The sequence below is a fragment of the Diprion similis genome, chromosome 12, assembly GCF_021155765.1.
Source record: "Diprion similis isolate iyDipSimi1 chromosome 12, iyDipSimi1.1, whole genome shotgun sequence".
Classification (NCBI taxonomy): Eukaryota; Metazoa; Arthropoda; class Insecta; order Hymenoptera; family Diprionidae; genus Diprion; species Diprion similis.
In genome coordinates this window covers 13,503,354-13,521,081 of record NC_060116.1, presented here as the reverse complement: position 1 = coordinate 13,521,081, position 17,728 = coordinate 13,503,354, and the positions used below count along the sequence as shown (strand labels likewise).

Here is a 17,728-nt window from a genome sequence, read left to right as displayed (position 1 = left end):
GCCATATTTCTTGTGGTGAAATACAGAAGGAAGGAATTCATATCGTCGCTTAATTGGTTTCCGCTCTGATTGCGATACACGAAAAATTATCGCCAACTCGGCGACTGTATCAGCAGAATGAATTAATTAAACGACGACGCTTAGAACTCCGCGTGCTGCATGAAAAAAATTCACAGCTCATCGTGAACAAGGAAATCTGCATTCTCGGGTATTTCGCGTTCAAGTTTAAGCTCCTCCCAAAGTGCGAGTCGCTCGTTGTAAAACTTGTGATCCATTTTTAAATCTTTCGGTCCGTTGATCGACAGGTATTCGATGTCCTCGGAGTTGACGGGATTCCAAGCTACGTCATATCCTTCCGGAGTTGGATTACTGTGTGCAAGTATAACAGCAGGATAAGCCGGCGTGATGCGGATCGCATTATTCGCGTTATGGCCTCGACGACGGTAATTACAAAGTTAATCAACTGAGTTGGTACAGCCCGCGGTGCTGATACTCCAAAACTCGGGCGTGGCTTTGATCTTTAGATCTTCTTCGGATCAAAACTTCTCACCGACACGCCGCAACCTCTCTAATCTCCATGAACCGGAAATTTTATGTGAGATTCACAGCTCAACGCCAGAAAATAGGCAACCGCGGGTGTAAATGAATACAAATTGCAATCTCGGTTGCCTATCTGCCGGCGTCTAGTGGTGAGTTTCACGGAATACTCCCGGATTTGAGAGGTTGCGTGGTGTGATTTAGCGTACTCGCTCAACTCGTATGGTTTGAACATTGACGAATAAGGCGAAAAGAAACGAAATATAACCGTCGTAACGAGGGTTGAAAAATCTCTGCAAATACCCGTGAACGGCGAAGTTTATCCACAGCTCTAAAGTTCTGTCGATCATCGCACTCCCCTCCTCATTGTGGACGAATTCCTTGAAGAACGTTTTCTCCAGAGGATAAAGGTAGATCATCTCGTCCCCGTGACACAATCCTTTGTACTCGGTGTCGTCCTCTGACAAGAAGGAAAAATATCTCGCGAAAGTGACGCCTGGATTCTCGGTTCCGAAACGATAGGCGAAAATTGGACTTTTTTGATGTCGTCGCTGTAACTCGAGAGTCTTGGCCATCGGATGAAAGAAGTATCGGTCGGAGAACATCTGCGGAAACGAATGAATTTTTCGACGAGAGAAAAAAACCGAGGGAGGCGAGTCTCCGGAGTTATTCATAACAACAGTACACTTATAATACAATACTTGTGTACTTTTACCCCTAATTGCTTCGACCTTTCAAGTATGAACACAATATGAAACCGGATCAGACTCACGTTCACGAACTGTTCCTCATGCTCGACCTTCACATTGTCGGATTCGAAGTAGAATTTTCTCAGCCTCGTGATAGCGTCTTTCAGCTCCTCGATTGGAAGGTGGTAAAGATTCAACGCTGAGGTGTAGGACCTGATGGGAAGGGCGTTCCAGTTCACCAGAGTAGAGTCGTAGTTTATGATACCTGAAACGAATAGTCCGCGTAAAAACATCCCTTCCGATTATTATCACTAAGCTTGTCTACCCGCCGCTCTGAAGAGGCCCTCGTGAGAAGTGACGCCAGTGAGAAAAGGCACGTCAATAAAATCCCCACTCTCCAATAGCTGCTTGGGTTTTTGGGTCAGGAAAGCACCATCGTGTTCCGGTTCCACCGCCGGCTTCCAGGGTATCAAAGGGTCGATGTGCCACACCTCAAAATAAATTTGGAAACAGCTCATTGACCCATTGAACAAGCCGGAAATAATATAATTATATGAGTATCCATTCGACGAAAGAAAAAAAAAAAAACCTCGACTACACTTATGGTCAGCTGTACATCAGGAGGGAAAAGAGATCAGGAGAAAAGATTAGCTCAGCATCGCAAGAAGGACATTATTGATAATCAAAGGATAAAAGTTTGTATGCCTGCGATTTTTGATCAGAAGACAAAAACTTACGAAGAATATCGGATCCGCTTCCAGCAAATCCTCAACCGACTGAAGCCGCAGACAGTTCACAAGCACCGTGGAATTGTCTCTGGGACATTTCATGTGTTTACCAAGGTAATTTGCATGCTCACGAGCTTCGCCGGGTAGCGATAACGCCCATGGAGCCAAGGCACTTCCGGATTGAGCAATGGCGCGGTGAAAGAGGCCTGGAATCGGTAGAATTATAGATTCGATGAAGATGTTGGATCCGCTTTACGAGAATAACCCTTTCCGTTGCGCGATTCAGTTTTTTTTTTTTTTTTTTACCACTGAAGTATTTTTTTAACGCCGAATGCGAGTATGATGTCAAAAATTCAATCAAACTAAATCAACCCATGAAATGGGGTGAAAACGGGGTGAATTATCCACATTGCTTTAGACGGATTTTAGACCGAGAATAGATGCGGCCCCCAATACTATCTATACGCACCCCTGAGGAGGGTGAAAACTACTCCCATGCATTACATTTTTGAAATCTAATCCTAATCTAATCTAAAAAATTTGCCACTAACGAATTACATTCGCGAAAATACGTTGTTTTTTTTATTGCATGTGTTTACTTATAACAATTGTAAACAATTATGGACTCACAAAAAATCCCAACCATTGAAAAAGTTGAAGTAAGTTTTTACCTGTGAATTCAAAAAAACATCAGGATTTGCATGGAATACAAAAAAAAACGAAATAACAAAATAGAAAGAAAAAGGGTGCCACTACAGTTGCTTCGGTGACTGAATCTTGAATCTATTCCTAATTGATCGCAAAAAATGTTTAACACAGTTCTCTACACCTGCCAAATTTGGTCAATTTGAACACCACCGTTTTTATAGGCATCGATCGGCGTTTGATCTACCGTCCTATGGTCTCTTTGTCGAGGAAAAATGAGATAAGGTTCTCCAAAGGCTTTCCAAAGATCAATCATGGAGTTACACCGAGTACCAGCGACTAATTCGCTTCGCACGCCTACAGTCAGTTTACTCGGGTGAATTAATACCAGGAATTTATTTGAAAGTTTGGGCCAACAACGCGTGGCGTTAATTCTGCCTGAAGGATCGTTCCATCCCCTTTCCTTAATTCTCACCCCTGACAACTTTCGCGACAACTTGAAGCGCAACTGGCGCGTGAAATGAATCGACATTGATTCGAAGCTGCTCACCCTTCGACGAAGCGCTCAGCATGTGAAAATGCACTGAAGCTGCCCCCGCGTCTTGACCCTGGATTGTCACGGTCTTCGGGTCGCCTCCAAAGGCTGCTATGTTTTCTTGAACCCATTCTAGGACCCGCCGTTGATCCTTGAGCCCGTAATTTCCTGGAGAGACTTCGTCCTCTGTACTGAGGAAACCTGTGAGAGGAGAACTCGGGTTTGTGTAATCGTAGACGTGGGACATGTCGCAGGCTTGTCTGTACACAAAGAAACGAAATTCCGACGCTATTTTTTTACTTTTGGTAAATAATCTTGAGGCCACACGTACGCACAAAGAGGAACTCTGTCGTTAAAACGGCTCCTGTGCGAAGCCAGATTAATTAAATACGGCATCGGCATTTCCACGACTGTTATTTCGCAAATTGTAATCTGAGATCAAAGCAGCGTCGAATGAATAAAAAGCATCGATCACGTCGGTACTTATTTCAACGTGAAACCTACGCGAATCTGCTGTCCGGCATGTGCTGGACGACTTAAATCTAGGCTCAAATCGCCCGAGTTATCAATCCTTAAAGGATGAAATCGAGCTCGTCTAATTGTCAAGACGAGTATGAGTTCTTTGACCGGCTTACCAAAAACGTTGAGACGATAATTGGCAGAGACGACGACGACGTCATGGTCCAGTAAATAATTTCCAGGAAAGTGATCCCTGGTGCCAGACCAGTACTGAAATCCTCCTGAGTGAAAGATGACGATGACTGGAAAGGCTTCGGCAGGCTTCGATTTTTCGGCAGGAATCTACAATTGGTTAATCTAATTAGTCTCCATTTTAAAGTCATGGGAATTTCGTTGGGGCTCAGAATTCCATGTGTATATTGGCCGGTAAATTCGGTGACCCACCTTGGGTGAGTAGACGTTCAAATATAAACAGTCCTCGCTGGATTCCGGATCGTTGGGTCTTCGATAGATTATTGACTGTGGACAAATTTTACCATCCTGTTTTGCTTCCAGAGTATTCCAAGTTTCCGGTCTTTCCGGTGGCTGCAAGATGATGTAAAATTTTTCTACGTACATACGATAATCAGAATTTATTTCCCCATATGCTTCTGTTTCTGTCACAACATTTCCGCGTTTGTTGATCAAGGGTAAGCAAAGGATGCGAAATAATTTTTGTAGGACTCCTGACACTTTCTCCGAGAAAGTCTAATTGGTCTCATAATTTGGACTCAGTCTGGCCCCTTGAGTGAGTTTGAGCAATATAATATTTATTACGGTCGCACTTATCAATCGAATAGTCTTACATGTGTCAACGCGATCGATCCCATCACTCAAGATCTCAGATTATTTGACGATACTTTGTTCTCAGCTTATCTATACCGGATTGACTGCAGTATCGAATAGATTTACGATTTACCAGATTTTATAACAGAGCTACGAAATTATAATCACAGCTATAGGAATAAATAGAAGTGTTTTGTGTTTCGGTCACAGGGTTGGGTAAAATGGTACCTCGAATCCATTTGAAATAGAAAATGAAAAATGGTCTTCAAAATGTATTTGAAATGTAAAATGAAAAATAGGTATTTGAAATGGATTATGAAATGGAAAATGGAATCTAATCGACAACCGTACATAAGATTCTATTTCCGAGCACTAATGCTTAGCAATCATCGGGTGTTTGAAGAAATGACTGAAACCGAAAGTTGAAATTTGAAAGTGAAAGATGCAAACCTTGAATCTGAGATTGTCAACGGGTGGCTTGGCGAAAGGGATACCCAGAAAGGAGAAATACTCTCTACCAAGTCGCGAAATTTCCGTCAATCCAATTAGGCAGCCCTCCTTGATGCAGACTTTCGGATCCTCTTCGGCACTCACGTTAAATGTCGCGATAATCACGAGACCGAGAAACACGCGTGCAGTTAGATCCATGTTGGTTCGTTACGTATCGCGTCTCGATCCAATTCTCGGAGGCATGAATTAACGAACGCGTGTATGTAACAGAAATCTTGAATCGGTAAAATTATCAATCTTATAAATTAGATAAAATATAATTTTATCGGCACTATCACGACCCGCGTTTATCGCCTGTCTGATGTTTGGTATAATAATCATACCTACGTGTATACCGATCACTTATAACCACGTGGTGAATCACTGCTGGTTGAACGAGGTCCATTATTTCTATATATATAATATAGATATATTTTTTTTCCACACTTCGAGCCGATTTGTGACCATCCTAATATATACATATATATATATATATATATATATATATATAAGCTTGCGAATTCTGCAGCTCACTCGTATTCGCGCAGTGCAACAGGTTTGACCGAGCTTTTACGAATGCAGAAATTATACGAGCTTGCAGCCAAAGCGACGGAGTTCGACTCGCTGCTTCGGTCAAACTTCTTTCCGCCAAATAGAGCTTTTAATTCCTGCGATTCTAATAAATACCGCATGACCCACGTGTTCCATACTAATTATGATGCCTAATAATAATTATACTCGTTGTATTGTTACTTAAATTAAAAATTCCTAGCATAATTCAAATCTTTTTTCCGATGAGCTTGCGTGAACATTCACATCCGCAGAGATAATACGCCGCGCATAATTCTGCTTATAATTATATTAATTCCGAGAGGCATCTTGGCCACAATTGTGTCGCGGAAAGACTATATATTTGCTGTACGTGACTCGACCGACTTCGAAAGTTTTCCCGAGGAAAAAGAGAAAAAGTCGAAGAGGGCCGGGTATACAAAGAAAAGTTTACAGGCATGGTCACAAAAAAATTATACTCACATTCGGCAGTTTGTATAACTCCTAATATATATATATAGATAGATAGATACGTATATGTACGCTGAAAACTTTGTGAAGTGAAAAGAAAAGAAAGGAAAGAAAAAGAAAATAGAAAAAAATTGGAGGAAATCGAATTGTGAAGAAAAACTGCGATAAAAACGTATAACTAAGAGTATTGTGTCCGCAAATACGTGACGTAGTTGCCTAAAATATCTCTGTAGATGAAAATACCACGAGGATAGAGGCAGCCAGATTGCTATTAAAACTTATAATTAACCGATATACAGCGATTCTGGGTAACGAAATTACGCGAGGACAGTAAAAAAAAGGAAAACAAAAAAAAATAATAAGAAAAGAAAAAAGACAGCACAGCCTCAAAATTAAGCTGTAAAAGCCTCAAACCGTGAAATAATCGACCTCTTAGACGCGGCGTATAAGTTTTAATTACGATCAATGATCGAGTTTCTTAAATTTCCGGTAACTCTGATCGCTCCTGGGGACAGGATATAATCCTCGGCTATAAGGTGGTGCGGGAAAACGAAACTCGGCTCGAGCTGCTCGTTGGGGGTGGCTTCGAAATCCAGTGTCGCCACTGCAGGGTGCAGAGCAGTTGTCGGGACGCCGCGGGTCCAACGGGAAACTCGGCTTAGAACCTCCCGCAACTTCACGCCGCGAGCACGCGCTTTTCTCGGCTCTTGCCTTCTTGGATTCGGGGCCGAAGTGCACCCCTGGAAATTAAACCCTTCTCCCGGGGGAAAAGAACGCTGAAAAATCGGTGAGTGAACGATTCGGTCATTCGTTATTTACCGAGTTATAATTTTATAAGGAATCGATAAATCGGGATGGGAAATATTATCTATTTGTGAAGCTTTTTTGTTTCCTGTTTTACTCTCGTTTTTACCCGTTATATGCTGATTAATTATAAAGGCTTATTTTTAAAGAATATAGGTATACTTTTTACCGAATTATTTCTTTCGACTTATGGTCAATTAGTGAAACTGTGATAATAACTGAAGAATAATTGCAGCGTCGATTTGCGATGATTATAGTTGCAACGCAGTTGCACCAATTACGAAAGTGGCGAGAACGAAGTCAATAATAAAATGGTTTATAAGTAATAATAAGGATTCAGCGGATCGAGGACCAAAATAGATTCAATCCACCTAATTGAATCATCGTTGAAACTTGTTGTGTGTATAACGGAAAATTTTTTCCTCCAATAATAATAAGAGACAAGTTATACCTTGTTCGGACGAATGGATCATTATAACGAATGCCATGGTTCTAGATTGGATTTAATTGTTTGTTTTTTCTTCTTCCTCTAATATATATCGCGGAATATTGCACGACCTGAGGTTTTTATCCTCTCGCAACGAAAGCAGAAACGTATAAAATATATTATCCTGCTGCAATGATGATACAACTTGTGGTTTCGCTTGGGAAAATGATACGTACGGCATCCCGGATTCTTTATATTAGCATACTAAATACATTCGTATATACACGTAACGCGTCAAAATTTACGAAGGTAGTGAAAACGTGTGTTGGGGAGAATAAGGAAGAGGCAAAAAAACAATTATAATGTGCAAATACGCGATTGAACTTTTATGAAATCATAATATTGTGTTTGGCAAATTTGAACGGAAAATTGCTCGGACTTGATGACGTGTAAACCGTGTTTTTTAATCCTGCGATTGGCTTACCTACTACATTCGGTGGTGTTTGTTTTATCGTTGAAATTGTGTTTGCATCGTCTGCTCAGCGACTGAAGAGCCATAGAAAAAAAAAAAAAAATCAACTTCAAGTGTTGAGTATATTGAATTGTCGAAAACGATTGGGAATTGAAATTCGTCTTCTCGCTAAGTGCGAATAGTATCAAGTATCAATACTACAAAATTCAGTTTGTTTGATTAATTGGTTATGATAGTATAATTGGAGAATTGTTAACTCGGTAGAATATTTTATGCTCGATAAAAGTTAGCCCTTAAAGTGAAAAACTTGCTACACCGCGGTTAAAACGAGTTTTCTTCAATTTTAACCGAGGTTGAGGGATTGTTGAAATATTCGAAAGTAGCCGAAGTCCATGTTTGTTAATATTAAACATAACCGGAGCAGTTTTAGTCGCTTCTCATTATTCTTGCCAGGCTTTGGCTCATCCCGTTTAGGCTCTGACGGGTTTGAAATTACAGCTTAGCGCAAGTAGGCGGGGATGTTTTGCAATTACTTTTGCAAACTTTCAAAGAGTTAGTACATCGTGCAAAGTTTGCATTTCGGGTTAATGTGCTGATTGAAATTAGAATTTGCTCGAGGATCCGATTCCTTAGCTTATGCATACACTGTAATAACACATCTTCATCAGTCTGGCTTGTTTGTCTCGATAATTTCTGTTTTTATACTTACTATACAGTCTACAAATATATTCATTCTTTTAAATAAATACTTCTGCAGGATACAAAACGAGAATGAATTATTACAATAATTTTAGATTGGTGAATAGATAATTAATTGATCAAAGCCTTATTCGATTAAAAAAATATAGTAAACCAAATAAACGGATTTTTTAATGCTGAAGGAAGCAGAGAATGTAACATTTATAACTATAGTTTCATTATACTTGTATATCAGTATATTTTATTAAATTTCACAAAAATATTCCTGTAACTATATAACGAATGAAATTATCCTCAGCTGCAGGAAACATGTTTGACGGTTAGAGTTGCGGCTTGTGCAGGATCTTCAATCCGCCAAAGAGTGCAAATACCCCGGTTATCGTCTTGAGTTTCCCTACGCGGCTTATTCCATAACCACATCCGCAAGGGTGCGCTGTAAGTAATAATAGAAAAAAGCACCGCCCGGCGGCTTTGTCTTGTCGGAAGGTAAATGTACGATCTTCCGTCTACTAAAGACGATATAGTAACCCGTTCGTGTAGCAAAAAAATTATACAAAATTTAACGATTAATCAAGAGGCGTCGGACGCGTGAAAAGGGAAAAAAATTTGGTAGAAATAATTTTTTACATTTCCATTCATCTTCATGATTTATACATCGATAAATAATGTACAGTAAAAAGGGTAAATTCTCCGATAAAGAGTGACGTCACGTGTCTTCTCGACCCCGAATGAAGACGGCGTTGTTTAAGCAATTCACCTGTTGTAATTCAAGCTCTCTTAAATTCTCTGCTTATTCGAACTCTCGCGGGTATTTCGCAGTCGTCAAAATTCCACCCCCTATAAAATATGAAAAAAGATATATTTCCCAAGGTGCATTCCAGGGTGGAACGTCACGTAATAATCTGTGACGTGAGGTCAAAGAGGCGGAGAAATTGTCAGGCCTCTTACAATCACCCCATAGACTAGTGATAGCCGATATCAATCTCCGCAGAGCAAAAAGCTGCAGCCGAGCTTTCAGAGGGAAACTGAATAACTTTGTCCGAGAGCGCAAACAATAGCCGAGAAACCCGTTAACTTCCGGTATTCCCGTCTCTTTCCCGCATTCCCGTTTTTCTCATCCCACTCGGCCATCGGAGCTTTCCAAACTTTCCCCAATTTAATCGGAAAGGGTTGCGATCGCGATGCTGAAAGTGAACAGGCGGATTTATCCTGATCCTCATTTTACTCCGAACGGTAATATTTTATAGGTTGTACAGCTCTGCAGCAACGCCATGCCAGTCAATTTCCTCTCACGCGTCAGAAACTGACGCTGATTGAGCCTTCTCGATCAAATCGAGATTGGGGAACATCGAACCGGTTTCTGTTCGTACCCAAACCGATACAAAATCAAATACACGGCGCGTATTTTCTCAGGGGTTAAATTTTCCCGGGAATTTTTTCACCCTGAAAATCCGCAATTATCCGATAATAATTTATTGTAGAAAATTAACTCGCTGTCAGGATCGTTGTAAAAAAGGAGCTTTGATATTTTAGGAAGAATAATTGATTTCTTTGAATAAAAAATGACGTTTACATACTTCGTGATTAATCGACGTCTGGCTGTCTTTCGATCTGAAGTTTCCTTTTTTTCCTGCTATATTAACGAACTTCATGACGAAGTTTCTAATAAAGTTATCCCTGCAAACGATAAATTAACCTCATTTCAATTTTTTACTGCACTTACTGTATAGAATATTGTTATTTAAAGTGGGTATGTCGTTGCCAATAACGGTTCATACAATGTTGGAGCTTCAAAAAAATGTGGTAAAGGTAACTATTAACCGGTGTAATTATGCTTGTTTTTTTTTTCTTTAGTTTACTACACTTTTTCAGTCAAATGCTTCCTTAAAATCAATTTATTGATGTACTTCTACATCAGATTATCGCAATAGTTGAAAGAAAATTTCAGTAAAGAAAATGAAAATAGTTAAAGACTGTATATTAACCATAAACGATAAATTTCTCCCGATGCAAGTAGCAAAATTTGTTGATTATACAGATCGTTTCGAGGCTCTTGAATTGTTAATTTTTAAAGTGCGAAAGGGTTAAAAGATAAGATCTGGTAACCGATTAGAGAGTAAATATACGATTTCGAATTTCCTTTTCGAACGAGTCATCCGTAAAATAAGGCGAACATTCACGAGATAGTTTTCATAGTGCATAAGATGGAAGCAAAAGTTTGCAAGTCTAACGGTAATAAACTGTTTTAAAAGTCGGTTCAAGGACCTCAACCGAGACGTTAAATGGTTCCAATTATAACCGAGACTGTTTTGCATAATTTATGAGAAAAGAAGAAGATGCAGCTGCAGCAACGTACAAGCAAAGACGAAGATTTAATCTCGAGGAAAAATGAATAAATCCACACCAAAGTCAGGTACTATATACATGCAGAGCATGAAGCAAGGCTTGCGTGCTTGCATGCAGGGGCAAAGGAAAGATAATTTGTTTTCATCCCTATTACGGTGCAAAGAAAGAGCCAGTGGAGGGTGAGAGACGGGCGAGTCCTTGGAGGGAGAATCGCAATTTCGAGGGGGAGTAAGCGGAGAAAACCGCCGGCCAGTGTCTCCAAGGAATTTTCCTCTCCTCGCCGAGGCGAAGAGTGACTGTTGCGTTTCAAGGAAACGGAGGACATCCGTCTCGTCTAAGCTCGGTCCTTTCTGGCGGAGCGTAAGTTTGCAATACGAGTCGAAGCAGGTGACGTCGAAGACGAAAATTGGAAATATGCGAGGCGATAATACCGTTGCCTTCTTGTGACACAAGGCACGATTATTTATACTGCGCAAGAGTTTATTAAGCGTTTTTCACGGAGCATGAAATTGAGGTTAGGGTTGTAGGTAAGACGGCGCATGCGCGCGGTGCGAAATGGCCACTTTCAACTCCTAGGGCGTAAAAGTGGTCTTTTCTGTACTCCGCGCATGCGCACTCGCAGACTCACTCTAACGTCGTAGAAACGGGCATTTCGTGTACGGAAAACACGCGTTAAACATCGTCAAGTTACGTAATGTTGTATGTGTATAATATTAAGCTCGCGTTTCGGGAGCGACCTGTGCGGTGTCTATCAATCTTATTCCTTTGACGGACAAACAACAACAGACTGTCCCTCGGTGAGGCCTGTCAATCTTCCACAAATGCGTCTCCTTGTTCAGCCTCGTCACAATGAAAGCTCCCGTTTCAAACATTGTACTTGCTTATCGCCTGTTTCGCTGATTCTGGATACCTGTAGACGGGAAAAACGTAGGAACATTAGTCGCCGAACTTGCAAACGAGAGAAAAACAAACAGGAATAATAATCGACGGTCCGAAAGGAATATTAATTGAGTTCCAGAATTACCCACAATTTTTCAATTTCTTGTATTTACTTTTAATTGCATTTTTTTTATTTATGAGTTTCTGAGTATGATAAGGCGCACGAAATTAATATCGAAAAAAAGAATTCATATTTCCTGAAATAACTCGAGAACAGCCCACAATCAGTCGATTTTGACGATCTAAACCACGATAATCAGAATCGGTTGATTTATCCTTGAGATTTCGTCGATCCGAAAATTAAACTCGTTGGACCGTAACAACGTGTCTCCAGGTATCCATTTTACTCAGAAAACGTCGAGATCAAGTGAAAGCTCAGCTTTTCATTATCCGGGTGATTCTATTAATTGAATATCCCGTATATAACTCGCTGTAGAAACATAGAAAAGCTGTGAATGATCAGTAATAGAAGAGGAGATAAAAAGATTGACCAGATGGAAGGAAGCCTCGAGGATTAAGTCAGGACCGACACCTCGGAGTGAAGAAAACGAAGTATCTTCACCAGGTTGTAGGTATAAATAAGTTCGAAAGGAAACAATAATCACTCTGGAGTCGGATTTAATCGTTGAGGCGTCGGTGAATGTCGGTGGCAGTTTGTGGATTGGATTACCGGATCGAATTATCCCATTGAGCAATTTCCTTTCAATCGACTATATATCTGGCGGGGTAACGGCGGGCGTTAAGGTTCGGAAGTGAAAGGATATTGGTTGATGGGGCAGCCGGTGATCGATAAGACGATAACAAGGAAAAATGGTGTCGGAATTAGAGAAGCGAGAAAGGTGTTTTCGCCAAGGCGAAACCGATCTGCGTTTTAAAATCCGAAACGGAATTGTTACTCGCAGTTGCAAGAAAAAAAAGAATTTGAACAAACAAATAAAAAGCAAATTACGATGTAAATAAAAAGAAAAACACGCGTAACGGAGACGCGAATTTGCCAAGTTTCCGAACGTGTCCGCAGCTGTCGCAAATCCCTGAATAATTTCTCGCGATTTGGGCTAATCGTTCGACGTTCGAGCGAGAGAATCACACACCGGATGAATGAATTGGGGGATGAAGGCACTTCGCGTCATTTGCCTCCCAGCGATTTCCACCCCGTCCTTATGAGCCAAAAAAAAAATATATATATATATATATTGTATATATACATATGATATCGACATACGTATACCGAGATGAAAGGGCATCAATCACCGAGCTTTGATAGGTGGCGTTTGATAAAGAAGGTTTGGAGCAAAAAAACCCGAAGGGGTTCGCAATTCTCATCCTTTACCCGGCAGCTTTCCTCGGTCGAGGAAAATCGGCAAGTCACTCTCGTGCTGCAACATTCGGTGAGGCGAGTGTAAATCGAGCGAATTTTCGCTATAGATCTTGTATAGTGTAGACCGTGTGAAAAAGCTAGGCTCGACAGCTGATAATTGCCGTTCTTCAGTCTGGCAAATCCGTTCTTTCCAATTTTATCTGCAGCGAACGATTAATTCATCTTCAAAGTGCTGCGTAATATACACACGTCAATTAAACTGTCATAACTTAAGACACAATTAAGCTCTGCTGCTGCGCCGAGAGACGCGAATTATCCTAACACTCCATTAAATGCTGTATACCGCTCGTTAATTATTGTTCTTATTGTTATTAGATGGATTTAGCGAAAGATCGATTGCACAGATTCGGGTGCGGGCTGCTTAATGGACTGATAGCCGCTCAACGAAGAGGGATGGCCAAAATTCGGCTCGCAATTTCCGAGGGAGGCAATTAATTATTTCAGGAAAGTTTGACGTCGCGATCAAGCGATCCAACCCCTCTCGACTCTCTGCAAAAGTCGCGGTATCCAAAAATTCGCTTTACACATGATATGTGGGGGGGGGGGGGGGGGGGCAAAGTGGGCTCCTTAACAAAATAATGCCTAAAATCAGAATGAGCTTTACAGCAATTATGATTTCCGAATAATTCATATTTAATAAAAAGTTTAGGTGGTTAATTTGATCCGTTGTTATTAAAAAAATTCCAAGAGCTCACTTTGTCTCTAAATTCTTTAAAACATAGAAAATTTTAAGGTACCTACTCTGCCCCACCCTCCCGTACGCATTATTTTTTCTCTCCTAAGGTATATTGCGTTGTAAAGTTTTACCGGGGTAAAAGCAAAGAACGAAAAACTTTTCACGCAGTTGCGTTTATACAGCTAGTCTGCACATGAATGATTATAGTAGCTTCGTTTTCTGATCCAGAGGGAGCCTGTCAATCTCCTCGTTCTTACGTCGACACGTCGAAATGTTTCTTCAAAATCCGAGTACTTGATAACAAAAATGATAAAAAGTGCATGGTTGAGGGTAAGAAAAAATGTTGCAGGAGAGATTGCGAAAAATCGATTCAATTAGCAGGTTGATATAGGTAATCGTGCGATGATTGATGAACAGCGCAATTTCGTTTTTTCGGATATTCGTGTGGAAAGTCTGATGCAAGTGAGGATCTATCGGGTGTACAGTCTAGGCAAAAAGTGGGAAAATGTAAGAATCGAGATATCAAGGCTTAAAGAGGTAAGGTTAGTCAAAATTCCGTTAATTTCCTATCGCATCTTTGTATTTAGCAGAAAATGTTTTCATTACATTTGTCAAGTTTTCATTTGACGATTTTATTTTTCTATTTTTTTATTTCTTTTCATTTGGACATAATTCTTTCGACTGGACTGCTGTGACAGCTCATGTATCCTCACCGTTTCGCTAGTATTCCGAACAGCTGTTTCAAGGGAAGAACGCGACGTGCATCATGGAAATTGAAATTCAAATTGACGCGTAGGTTTGGTTATAGCTGACAGAACGCATTGTGAAGGGCGTGAGACGAATGGGGGAGGAAAATCACGAAATTCAGAAGCTGCACGCCTTTCGTGCTTTTTTCACCTTGATAAAAAGTGAATTTATTTTTTCCCTAGCTATACACATCGCACCTACTGTGTCTGTCGAGTATATAAAATTCATACATCGTTAAAAATGCCTCGCCGAAAATATCTTCTTGGTATAACGGATCGATCCTCAGACGTACCTGCCTTGTACGTTTTTTACAAGACGGATAGGAAAACTCCGCTTCAGATTCCTTTCCATTCAGGCTTTTTTTCGAACGAAGTGACAGATGTTCCGGTGGAATTGCAGCCGAATAAATTGTTTCCCGACGTCTCAGTTTAGCCGCAAATCACGCGAGCAAAAAAACAAAAAAAAAAAGAGGATAGAAGAACCTCGATTCTAACGATTTCCGAAACTGAATCATTTTCTGCTGCTGACGTCACGTAGGTTCCAGGTCGCGAAATCGTGGGTGGAAATTTCGCCAATATTCCAGAACCAGCTTCGGCAAACTTTCGCGCCGGTCTGTCGGGCGAAACGTTGGAATTGCGGTAATCAATTAGTCTAGTCGATCCTAGCCCGCCCTGCTCAACTGCAAGCTTTGATCCTTGTACTATTATCAAAGTCAGAGAGACGGATTATATTACAGTTTGCAGAATTTTCGCGTTGAGTGCAGCCGTGGGTGTAATGAAAATAATTGTTATTTCGATTAAAATCAAAGTGACAATCCAATCGCACAGCTGCGTTAGCAGCCGACGACAAGACCAGACGATGAATAATGGATTATGGAAAATTCCACTGCGACGATTTTCGGGTTTCAAGCTCGTCTCAAACCGGCTGCAACAGCTTTTAAGCGAAATTTATTCCAGCTCATGCGTCTCGACTCGACGAGATGCAAGCAATAAATTCTACACCGATTCCGTAAGCCCAGTTGATTTGCGTTACGTAAAAATACATTTTATTTTTTGCTGAAATTCGAGAGTCCCTTTTGTGCCGAATCGATGGTAATTTTAGCCAGTTTTTGTATTATACTGAGAAAAGCGAATCTTTAGTGTGTACTAATCAGCGCGTCTTCTTTCATTAATTATCCACACTAGTAGTTAATATATAAGGCCAGTTCTGCCTACAGATTCCGATACCGACATTTTACCAACATTTCTAGCCGCTTCACAGCTCAAGAAACAAACCATTTTTTTCGAGTGAAGGTTATCCCTACTTTACCGATCATCGATAAAATTGACCAGTGTAAGGGGTTGGCGTATCTGATCTCTGAAGCGGCTAAAAATGTCGGTAACATGTCGGTATCGGAATCTATACGCAGAATCGGTCTTATATATTTACTCACACTGCATGCAAACATCTATAAAATGGGAGAATTTAAGCTTCGTTTGTAAAGAGTTCACCGTGAAAGTTTGAGTTGCTCGTTTCACCCAATATGTCATATGAGATTAGGCTGGTAAAGAAAGCTGGCGACTTCATCCTCAATTCTCGAGAAGATCATTAAGTATCGGTGGGTTGCGATGTCACGGAGCGGAGTGTAAAAAAAAAATCAAATAAAAACGGTTAAACCTATCGTTCAGAGTCCGGATCCTGTGCTAATTCGATGAAAACTAAATGGTAGCTCAGGAGAGGATTGAGTTACACAAACGAATGGAGAAAGTTAAAGTTCGACATCTACTTGATATATACGGCAAAACTTTAAGGAGATTTTGATGTCGGGTTAAATTATTACGCAATTACTCAGAGCGACGGTATAATAACCCCTTTCGGACAAGTTCAGCAGCTCTAAATACACAATTCCCATTTCTCTTTGGATACGAGTCAACGTGCTTCAGTGTGATCCATCAAAAGCGAAGAGGAGACAGTCCTCGCAGTTTTGCATTGTGTCAATAATGCGATAGAAAATGCAGGGAGCTTTGAATAAGGGAGAGCTTTTTTGACTCGCGAACTCTAACGCGATTGGACAAAGCCTCGTCGCACCCTTGCGGAAAAGTTTTCGAGTCGATATTTATGCGCGATATTTTGGGGATACAAATAACGCGGGATTAACCGAAGAGATCAATGGATTCAGAAGGACTTTCCCGCCGATTCTCAAATCGGTTATAATTTATTACTCCTGCGGGTGTTGTCCTGAAGTTATGAAAACGTGCCTGGGACTCGAACGGAGATTCCAAATCCGCTTAATCCAATCGAAACAAATAAATTTCTGATCAAATATTCTCGGGGTTAAAATTCTCCGGGAAAATTTGAGTTTAACCACATCGCTGCACGGTCACCATACAATTCATCATCCCTTCCTGCAACGTCAGGAGCATTACTCGCCAGCCGGTATTATAAAGCCCGAATTTTGTGTTCCCAGCACGACGAATAGCCGAGCAAGCCTAAATTTCATTATAGAATGTTTAACGATGCGAGGCTTGTAAGTAATTTATAACGCGGGTGACTAATAATCCTGGTAGCCGTCCAGCGTTCACCTTTTATCATAGCTACCCCGTTGAATTCTTTGCCTTTCTCGTGTCGCATGTATTATAATAAAATGATACAACCCGTAAGTTTCTGCAAGCTTTGTGCGCTTTCACGCCATAGAAAAGTGCATAGTTCCCAGTTTCGCTGATATTATATTAACACTGTGTAAACATACTTAGTTGATTTTGTAATTAATCGAAAAGTAACGATGTATACTATATATTTTAATCGATCGTTTTCGGAACAATATTCGGTTGCTAAATTTGTCGAATCAGCTTTTATTTGCAGCCTTTATTCCCTTCGCTCTCCTTCTACATATATCTGTTTCAGGTTGTGTCTGGACCTGCGATTACATTTCCATTAGCCAAACGACCCGTCAAACTTTCTTCGGCGACAGGACTCAAGATGCCTTGAAGCTCTGGTAAAGGAATAATTTTTTGCTCAAGCTTGAATGCAGACCGAAGCATTAATACCCTTTGATGAGCTTTATACACGGTACTGCATGAAAGGGGATACAGATCCTCGATGAAAAGGGTTTTCAATAAATTCTATTTCACTTTCTCTACTTTTACTCAGTCTCTTCTCTGATAACCCTGCAGTTTTACATCATAATGAAAAATCAGCCAGACGGCGTGTGACAAAGAATAACCAATTTATCAGTCCCTTGAAACTGGAGAGAGAAAACATTATTATATGACTTAGAAGGAAGATCGGGGTTCAAAGAAAATCAATCGAAAAAATTTTATGCAAAAACGGGTTA

General features: G+C 40.6%; 1 protein-coding gene across 1 annotated transcript; it reads right to left on the bottom strand.

The window, feature by feature from the left end:
* Positions 1-26: 26 nt before the first annotated feature.
* On the bottom strand, positions 27-5,124 carry LOC124413002 (juvenile hormone esterase-like). The gene is made up of 9 exons (XM_046893285.1): positions 4,869-5,124; positions 4,038-4,178; positions 3,770-3,935; positions 3,150-3,335; positions 1,964-2,160; positions 1,552-1,717; positions 1,310-1,491; positions 841-1,142; positions 27-369 (listed from the first exon to the last, which is right to left on the bottom strand). The coding sequence occupies exons 1-9, from the start codon at positions 5,064-5,066 to the stop codon at positions 171-173; spliced, it is 1,737 nt and encodes a 578-aa protein (XP_046749241.1). The 5' UTR covers positions 5,067-5,124; the 3' UTR covers positions 27-170.
* Positions 5,125-17,728: the final 12,604 nt, after the last annotated feature.